Consider the following 8953-nt stretch of genomic DNA (forward strand, 5'->3'; position numbering starts at 1 on the left):
AGAGACATATCCAGCGGAGATATGGTTCAGAATGTTTGGCCTGTGTTCGTGGGGGCAGCCTTCCCTGGTGGTCTCACTGTCCATTGTTAGAGTAATTCTGCGTTTATAATCTCAGCCAACAGCAGCTTAATGGAGGTTTCCAGGCAGCAGCGCAGTTTCTTTCTACACTCTACAAGGAAAGAAGGGTCCTATAACAATGGATGGTGGGGATGTACTTTGGTGACATTAATATTTAACCCTTCAGCCCAGGATCTGCTGAGCGGGTGGTTGAGCAATAAGCTGAAAATGGAGCTTGCAAGCGATGATGACGATGATCCAGAAGTGGACATTATGGAGCCAGCAAGACCATCCCCTCCAGAATTCATCAAGTACAGCAGATTTGATGGTAGGTTGATGAGGGAAATTATGTATATTGGGGTACTGTAATGGGGTCTAATCTCACCTCTCGACACATAACAGCACACTGAAGACATCAACAACCTACAGGCTGTCACCAAAGTCCTCTACTTTGACCCAGGGCTGTGGAGTCGGTAAGCCAAACCTCCGACTCCTCAATTTCCATGACACCGACTCCCTCATACACGACTCCGACTCCCTCATACACGGCTCATGTTTAAGTAATAAATTTAGTGTAGCACAGATTCATCTCAGCTAAAAGTCTAGACCCTTCGATCAGGAATAGGACAGACATTTATAGGTTATTTCATAACGTTTCCAAATTCTTTTGAAAAAAATATTCTCAACAAACTGCATTGAACTACTGTACCCAATTTATTATATATTTTAGGAGTTGGAATCGGTGCGTTTTATACCGACTCCACAGCCCTGCTTTGACCAGCTACAAAATGTGATTCAATATGTATATTAGGGGCTGTAAGGGGGTCTAACCTCACCCCTTAATGTCTTCTATACAGGGATGTTTTATGTGGATGTGTGGGGCTGTATAAGGGAGCCACATAGCAGCACACAGAATCCATCCACAGCTTAGTACCTTTGCTGGCTGCTGCTATAGTCTTTCCCTATGTTGGCTAGCTACACAATACAAAGCCATGTAGTATTTTTGGGCACTGTAATGGGGTCTGACCTCATCCCTTTACTCACATCTTCTATATATACAGTATTAATGATATCTTTTATTGTGGGCCTGATCAGGGGACGGACATACTGTTGCCATCCACATCCCAGCGCATAGTCCTTCCTTGTTTTGGCTAGCTTCACGCGGTCAGAGATCTCTGTGACTAGAAATGTGCATTACACTATTTATCTCATGCGTCTTACAGATCTCTATGATTATCTGGAGAAAGAAACAGAGAGCGCAAACACTCAGGATTTCCTGCAGACACTTTTACAGAAGGAAGTGGCCGATTCTGGGATATTGGAAAGTCTCAAGAGTGAGAAGATAACGATCACAAAGCAAAAAGACCCGAGAGTCACCATGGAAGTGAGACACCAACAGGTGGGGTGAAAAATCACACACATCACTCCCACAAAGAGAAAAATGCCCCCCTTTATATTATTGGCTTCTACCTCATTGATCGGACATTTATGTGAAATTAATATGCAGGTAACGGACGTTCCTCTATCCCATACTTTACACTGCGGCTTTGCTTTATAATTGGTGACTCCAACTTAGATGCATTGTCTGTTGGGAGTTTAAGGAAGTCTAAAGTCCTCCTCCTGTTTGGATATAAGCTCTAGCTCTGTCCCTTCTCTATGCTTTACACTGCAGCGCTGCTCGGGAAGTCTTGCATCATAGAGGTTCAGTTCACACGTGAATTGTTTATTCGATAAGCAGACTTCCCACGTACGGGATTATAACGAGATGTCGCGTGGTTTGCGCAGGTGAAGGAGAACCGGGCGCGGCGGCAGAGGGAGACGGAGCGGCGGAGGCAGGAGATGGCGCTGAAGAAGTCGGTCCTGTCGGAGGCGCAGACGCTGCTGCAAGACGAGAACAAGCAGAAAGCGCTGAAGGCCAAGAAGGAAGAGGAGGCGATCCAGAGAGAGATGGTGAAACTGCGCAAAGAGATGGGCGAGCGCCGGAGAGTGATGGAGGAAGCGAGGAGAGCGTAAGTGGGCGACTGCCATGACACCGCTCCGTACTGACAGCCGCCATACATGACATCTCCTCACAGGCTTCACCCAGCTCTCCCAGATGCCTGAGTGGCACTTTACATACAGATCGGAGTCTTTGCATGTTTATGGCTGTCATTCAGGGACCTGGGAAAGCTGGGTGACTGCCATCATGGCGACTGTATTAGATGTCACTCAGCTTTTCCAAGACTCTGAGATCCGTTCTCTTCTCCTTAGAGAGGTGAAGAGGCAGGAGCTGCAGAAGAAGAAGGAGCCGGCGCCGGCACAGCCAACGTCTCAGGAGCCGGAGAGGAGGAGGCTGGAGAAACTGGGGAAGATCCAGGAGCTGCTCCACCAGATCTACGCCGAAAACCACAGGGTGAGAGCGGCCGCAGCAAGCAATCTATTGTTCACTGCAATCTGCCACTTCATGCCTAGGGCAGGTAACATTCTTTTGTTCCCTGTTATCAGCCACTTCAGGATGGAGCTTGGGAACAATTGTAATTATTGTGCTGGTTATAGACCCCGGCGCCCCCTAGACACATCATTGGGGTCATGATCCCAGGATTCCGGGATCTCGTCCCCCGCACTGATCTGATTCTTGTGCTCACGTCTCGGCAGTGTCTTCAGAATCACTTCTCGGCCTGGTACAAGCTGGTCCTGGAGCGCAGGGTGCAGATGGGGAAGGCCCGGGCCCTGGCCGACTGGAGGCTTCAGCTGAGGACTTTCCGGGCCTGGAGGGACCACGTGTGGTCAGGAAGGATGGAGCGGGAGACCCGGCAAATGGAGACGAACCTGAGGGATCAGAACCGGTGCGTGATCCTGGGAACACACATGTGAACGGGGCACATACTTGTATCACTGCTCCCATCTATGTCCTGGGTGCTCTTACTCACTGACCTCAGGAAACAGCAGGCCGCCACCGAGTGCTATAACTATCGCCTCCTGCGCCGCTGCCTGACGGAGTGGCAGCTCTGGGGTCGAGGCGAGAAGGAGAAGCAACAGCTGGAAGCGCAGAAAGAGGAGACTAAGAGGAAGATGGCGGCTCTCCTGGATGCAGCCTCATCGGTCGGCAGCCGGAGACAGAGCAACGACGGTCAGACGGAGGCGACTGTCAGTAGCCACAAGGCCACAGGGACACAGGTAACTCCTCCTGTCAGCAGCCACGAGGCCACAGGTAACTCCTCATGTAAGCAGAGTGCTTAGTAATCGGGTTCATATGAGGCTGGACTGCCGGCGCGGTGACTTCTTACTCTGAATTCACACACTGCTGCTGCGTTATTTCAGGTCAGCCTTGACTTCCCTCAGAGCTGAAATCTTTCAAGCACATAGTAAGACGTTGTCTCCTCATAGGTGGAGACGAGCAGAAGCGCCAAGACCGAGGCTCCAGTCACATCCCACAAGATGACCACAGAGGAGCCGACCGCCGGTCCCCGGCACGCCTGGCAGGTGACCCTGCGGCATGCGTCCCTCACTCCTGAAGAGCTGGAGCAGCATCGTCTGCAGCATCGCAGCGCTTCCCTGGGGTCCGGCCACGACAGGAAGATCCCCCCGTACGGGGAGAACTTTGAGAACCGTCACAACTTCCAGCAGAAGCTGATCGAGGAGCAGAGGCGGCAGCTGCAGGAGCAGAAGGAGATGATCCTGGGACTAATGGAGAACCAGAGACTGATGATCGCCAAGCGGGAAGCCGAGACCGCCACCGCGGTAACTACAGAGCTGTCCGGGTGCAGCGTCCCTGCCAGGGTTAACCACAGGACGGGCAGCGCGCCTCCTACCCAGAGCCGCCCGGCACGTGAGACGCCGCCCAGGTACCAAACCCCTCAGAATCATCGCTGCTTTATATAAGAGCCAGGGGGTTATATCTGATCAGGTACAGCTGAGCGACAACAAATGGCCGCCATTACTGCTGCCGCCCGCTGCCAATATGTTGAATAAGTAGATGATGTGTCCTTCAGGACTCCAGGAAAGCTGGATGTTGCCCCCAATGTGGACATCAGTGCTGCCCATTTGTGTCCTGTCTGGGTTGTGTCTTCATAGATTGGCGCTATCATCGAAAACATCGGAACGACCCAATACAAGCCCCGCACCCAGGAAAAATGGCGGATCCTCCACCCCTCACCCTGCAGTGACCGGTACAAACCAGAAGCCAGGAGGGACCTGAATGGGGCAAATACCGCTACATGGGGAGAGGACGCGCAGTGTCACGGTTGCTGACGGGGAGGGAGTACGCGCGGTGTCGTGGTTACTGACTGGGAGGACGCGCAGTGTCGTGGTTACTGACGGGGAGGACGCGCAGTGTCGTGGTACTGATAGGGAGGGAGGACGCGCAGTGTCACAGTTGCTCACACAGGGGAGGATGCGCAGTGTCGCGGTTGCTCACACGGGAGAGGACACGCGGTGTCGCGGTTGCTCACACGGGAGAGGACGCGCGGTGTCGCGGTTGCTGGCGGGGAGGGAGGGCGCGCGGTGTCGCGGTTGCTGGCGGGGAGGGAGGGCGCGTGGTGTCGCGGTTGCTGACGGGGAGGGAGGGCGCGCGGTGTCGCGGTTGCTGACGGGGAGGGAGGGCGCGCGGTGTCGCGGTTGCTGACGGGGAGGGAGGGCGCACGGTGTCGCGGTTGCTCACACGGGAGAGGACATGCGGTGTCGCGGTTGCTCACACGGGAGAGGACGCGCGGTGTCGCGGTTGCTGGCGGGGAGGGAGGGCGCGCGGTGTCGCGGTTGCTGGCGGGGAGGGAGGGCGCGCGGTGTCGCGGTTGCTGGCGGGGAGGGAGGGCGCGCGGTGTCGCGGTTGCTGGCGGGGAGGGAGGGCGCGCGGTGTCGCGGTTGCTGACGGGGAGGGAGGGCGCGCGGTGTCGCGGTTGCTGACGGGGAGGGAGGGCGCGCGGTGTCGCGGTTGCTGGCGGGGAGGGAGGGCGCGCGGTGTCGCGGTTGCTGGCGGGGAGGGCGCGCGGTGTCGCGGTTGCTGGCGGGGAGGGAGGGCGCGCGGTGTCGCGGTTGCTGACGGGGAGGGAGGGCGCGCGGTGTCGCGGTTGCTGACGGGGAGGGAGGGCGCGCGGTGTCGCGGTTGCTGACGGGGAGGGAGGGCGCGCGGTGTCGCGGTTGCTGGCGGGGAGGGAGGGCGCGCGGTTGCTGGCGGGGAGGGAGGGCGCGCGGTTGCTGGCGGGGAGGGAGGGCGCGCGGTGTCGCGGTTGCTGGCGGGGAGGGCGCGCGGTGTCGCGGTTGCTGGCGGGGAGGGAGGGCGCGCGGTGTCGCGGTTGCTGACGGGGAGGGCCAGCGTGCACTGCCGTCCACTTTCAGGAGCGATTTTCATTTCCATTGATTTTTCCTACTGTCTCATTGCAGCCATGGAGGAGCGAGCAGCGCAGCGAGCAGACAGGAAGCGATTACTGGAGGAGATGAGGAGGCGGCGGGAGGAGGAGAAACTGGTGAGGAGTCTTATAATTACCTGGCCTCCATACATATCTGTCAGGCGTCGTTCACACATCCGCTTAAGACAGCAGTCGGCCCACAGAGGCTCATTGAGCCGTTCACACATCAGATGTAAGAGCTCGACCCACAGTGTTTGGGAACCCGTGAGCCTCGGATGACACACAGAGGGCGGAACATCGTACTTCAGTGTCTAGCTGTGTGTCGGACATATTTAACTGATTCGTTCTACATGGATGTGTGAATGTGGCTCTAGCCTTAGCTGACGTCTCCCTACAGGCGGAGCTGCGGGCGGCAGAGGAACAGAGGCTGCAGTTGGAGTCAGCGGAAAAGGAGGCGCAGCTGGAGAAGAAGAGGGAGGAAAAGAGGCTGCAGAGACAGGTAGTATCCCCCTCCCCAGGTCCACATCCTGATCGTGACATGCACCGTGCAGCCGCCACGTTGCTGACCGCTCATCCCGATCACTTGATTTTCCAGAAAGAAGAAGAGAAGCAAAGGCGGCTGCAGAAAGAAGAAGAGCTGCTACGGAGAGCGGAGCGGCACAACGAGCGGCGGCTGCTGAGGACCTGCGGCCTGGAGCCCTGGAGGAAGCTGCTGGCGGAACGCAGGCAGAACATAGAGGTAACGGCAGAGCACCAGCGGTGGCAGAGGTGTAAAACTCATCATTTTCTACTGCTGCAGCTCCACCTCTGACATCGTAGTACAATATGCAGTGTGACTACAAGCTGCATTTATAGCTTCAGAGCTGCAATCTCCCAGGACGTCTTACTTGTTCCCATGGAGATTTTCATACAGATAAGTGATGTGTTTGCACTGCACAGACCCTGCATTATAGGAGCTCAGCAGTTCACAAGCTTACTGACTGTTTCCAATACCCGCCACCCTTTCTCCTAATCATCTGACATCTTTCACCTTCCTCCTCTGCAGCGCGCAGAGTCTCACCACCGTCGTACCCTCCTGAGACGCGGCCTCCTGTGCTGGTCACAAGCAGCGAGGGAGCTCATGTCCGTGAAGGTTCTGCGCGCGGAGCAGCTGTGCTCCACCTTACTGCTACGCAGGAGCTTCCGGCACTGGCTGAAGGTTAGTTGTGCCCCAACGCTCATGGTAGCACGAGGGTCTCCTGTACATCCAACACTAAGGGACCCCGAGCAACCAGGTGGGAAGGGATGCTGGTTAATGCTCCATGTCCAGTGCAGAACTCCTGAACAGTGCACTGTTCCTTTAACTCCTAGCAGAAATGACTGCGATTCAGAACATCCTGCGCTGGGGTCATAGGTGTAACAGAGTTTTACGTTGCAGCCCTGGCACACCATCACTGTCATAGGGACCTTAGTAATGACTCTTATCTTTCAGTATAAGGACTATCTGTCCGTCCAGGAGGAGAGGGCAGTGCGGCGCCACAGGGCGAATCTCCAGAGACGGACGTTCCAGGCCTGGCTGAACGTGGCGCAGGACGAGAAGATGGCCACATGGGAGAAGCAGAGGACGGCAGCAGAGCACAACCAGAGGTGGGTGCAGATCGCAGAAGCTGCACTGTGCGCCCAGCAGGGGGCGCCCCATCATGGGTATAGGCAACTCATTATTGCACCGCACTGTCCTCCAGGAGACTCCTCCTGAGCGCGCTCAGAACATGGAGACGGTTCCCGAAGGAGATGAGAGAGCGGAGATTACAGGAGGAGCGAAGAGACGCGCTGAGGAAGAGGGTGGCCGAACTCCTCCCCGACTTCACTCCGGCCAGATAAATGTGAGGAGGAAGCAACGGGACACACGGAGCACAACCTCCATCATCTGCAGCAGGAGCTCCGCACTCAGGAGCGGGAAGCGGAAAGCTGCAAAACTTACTAATGAGGCTTCACTGGAAAAAGAAGCTTTACATAACGAATCCCTAATTATTCACTGTCGGTGCAGTGGCTCCTCCAGCAGTATACAGAGTGCAGCTCTGGAGTACACAGTGGCATGTAAAAGTTTGGGCGCCCCTGGTCAAAATTACTGTTATTGTGAACAGTTAAGCAAGTTGAAGATGAAATGATCTAAAAGGCCTAAAGTTATAGAGGACACATTTCCTATGTATTTTAGGCAAAATATATTGTCATTTTACATTTTAAAAATTCCAAAAAGGAGAATGGGCTGATGCAGAAGTTTGTGCCCCCTGCATGGTTAGCACATAGTAGCACCCCCTTTTGAAAGTATCACAGCTTGTAAACGCTTTTTGTAGCCAGACAATAGTCTTTCAGTTCTTCTTTGAGGTATTTTCTTCCATTGTTCCTTGGAGAATTCTTCCATTTCTGTGAGATTCCTGGGTCGTCTTGCATGCACTGCTATTTTGAGGTCTAGCCACTGATTTTCAATGATGTTCACATCAGGGGACTGTGAGGGCCATTGTAAAACCTTCAGCTTGCGCCTTTTGAGGTTGTCCATTGTGGATTGTGACCTGTGTTTAGGATCATTATCCATTTGTAGAACCGTCCTCTTTTCATCTTTTTTACAGATGGTGTTATGTTTGCATCAAGAATTTGTTGAAATGTCATTGAATCCATTCTTCCCTCTACCTGTGAAATATTCCCCGTGCCATTGGCTGCAACACAACCCCAAAGCATGATTGATCCTCCACCATGCTTAATGGTTGGGGAGATGCTCTTTTCCTGAAGTTCTGTGCCCTTTTTTCCCCACACATTTCTTTGATCATTGTGGCCAAAGAGTTCTATTTTACCCTCATTGGTCCACAGGACTTGTTTCCAAAATGCATCAAGCTTGTTTAGATGTTCTTTTCCATACTTCTGAATTTTATGGTGAGGATGCAGGAGAGGTTATCTTCTGATGAAGTCCATATTTCTGCAGGTTTCTCTGTACCACAGCTCCAGAGTCTGCTAAATATTTCTGAAGGTCTTGTGCAGTCAGGTAGGGGTTCCGATTTGCCTCTAGCACTTCTACGAGCAGCTCTCACTGAAATGTTGCTTGGTCTTCCAGATCTTATCTTGACCTCCACTGTTCCTGGTAACTGACATTGCTTAATTACATTTCCAACTGAGGAAAGGGCAACTTGAAAATGCTTTGTTATCTTCTTATAGCTTCTCCTGCTTTGTGGCCTCCACCATTCTCAATTCTCAGCGGCTGCTTAGAAGAACCCATGGCTGCTGGTTTTTGGCACAAGGTTAGAGGAGGTTTTTATAAAGCTGGGAAATTTGCATCACCGGCCTTTCCTAACGATGATAGTGAACAAGCCATAACCGTAAGAGGCTAATTAAGGTCTGAAACCTTGAGTCAAAGTTATCTGAGCACACAAATCTCCAAGGGTGCTCAAACTTTTGCATCGGTCCATTTTCCTTTTTGTTATTTTTTAAAATGTAAAAGATGAAAATATGTACTGTATAAATACACATACACAAAGGAAATGTGTCATCTTTAACTTTAGGCCTTTTAGAGATCATTTCATCTTCAACTTGCTTAACTGCTC

General features: G+C 53.4%; 1 protein-coding gene across 2 annotated transcripts in view; it reads left to right on the forward strand.

Annotated features, from left to right (window-relative positions):
• The window catches only part of CCDC191 (coiled-coil domain containing 191), a 14991-nt gene extending 7498 nt beyond the window's left edge, over positions 1-7493 (forward strand). For both annotated transcript variants that reach the window (XM_073668617.1, XM_073668619.1), the window contains 14 exons: positions 245-385; positions 1281-1456; positions 1843-2066; positions 2308-2449; positions 2692-2882; positions 2976-3213; positions 3424-3881; positions 4111-4205; positions 5416-5498; positions 5779-5880; positions 5977-6120; positions 6427-6579; positions 6853-7007; positions 7103-7493. In XM_073668617.1, the coding sequence (XP_073524718.1) occupies positions 245-385; positions 1281-1456; positions 1843-2066; positions 2308-2449; positions 2692-2882; positions 2976-3213; positions 3424-3881; positions 4111-4205; positions 5416-5498; positions 5779-5880; positions 5977-6120; positions 6427-6579; positions 6853-7007; positions 7103-7241 (2441 nt within the window). In that variant the 3' untranslated portion in view covers positions 7242-7493. The remainder of the gene's footprint in view (positions 1-244; positions 386-1280; positions 1457-1842; positions 2067-2307; positions 2450-2691; positions 2883-2975; positions 3214-3423; positions 3882-4110; positions 4206-5415; positions 5499-5778; positions 5881-5976; positions 6121-6426; positions 6580-6852; positions 7008-7102) is intronic.
• Positions 7494-8953: the final 1460 nt, after the last annotated feature.

The sequence above is a fragment of the Phyllobates terribilis genome, unplaced genomic scaffold, assembly GCF_046119375.1.
Source record: "Phyllobates terribilis strain yellow unplaced genomic scaffold, ASM4611937v1 Scaffold_2__4_contigs__length_985480577, whole genome shotgun sequence".
NCBI classification, from domain to species: Eukaryota; Metazoa; Chordata; class Amphibia; order Anura; family Dendrobatidae; genus Phyllobates; species Phyllobates terribilis.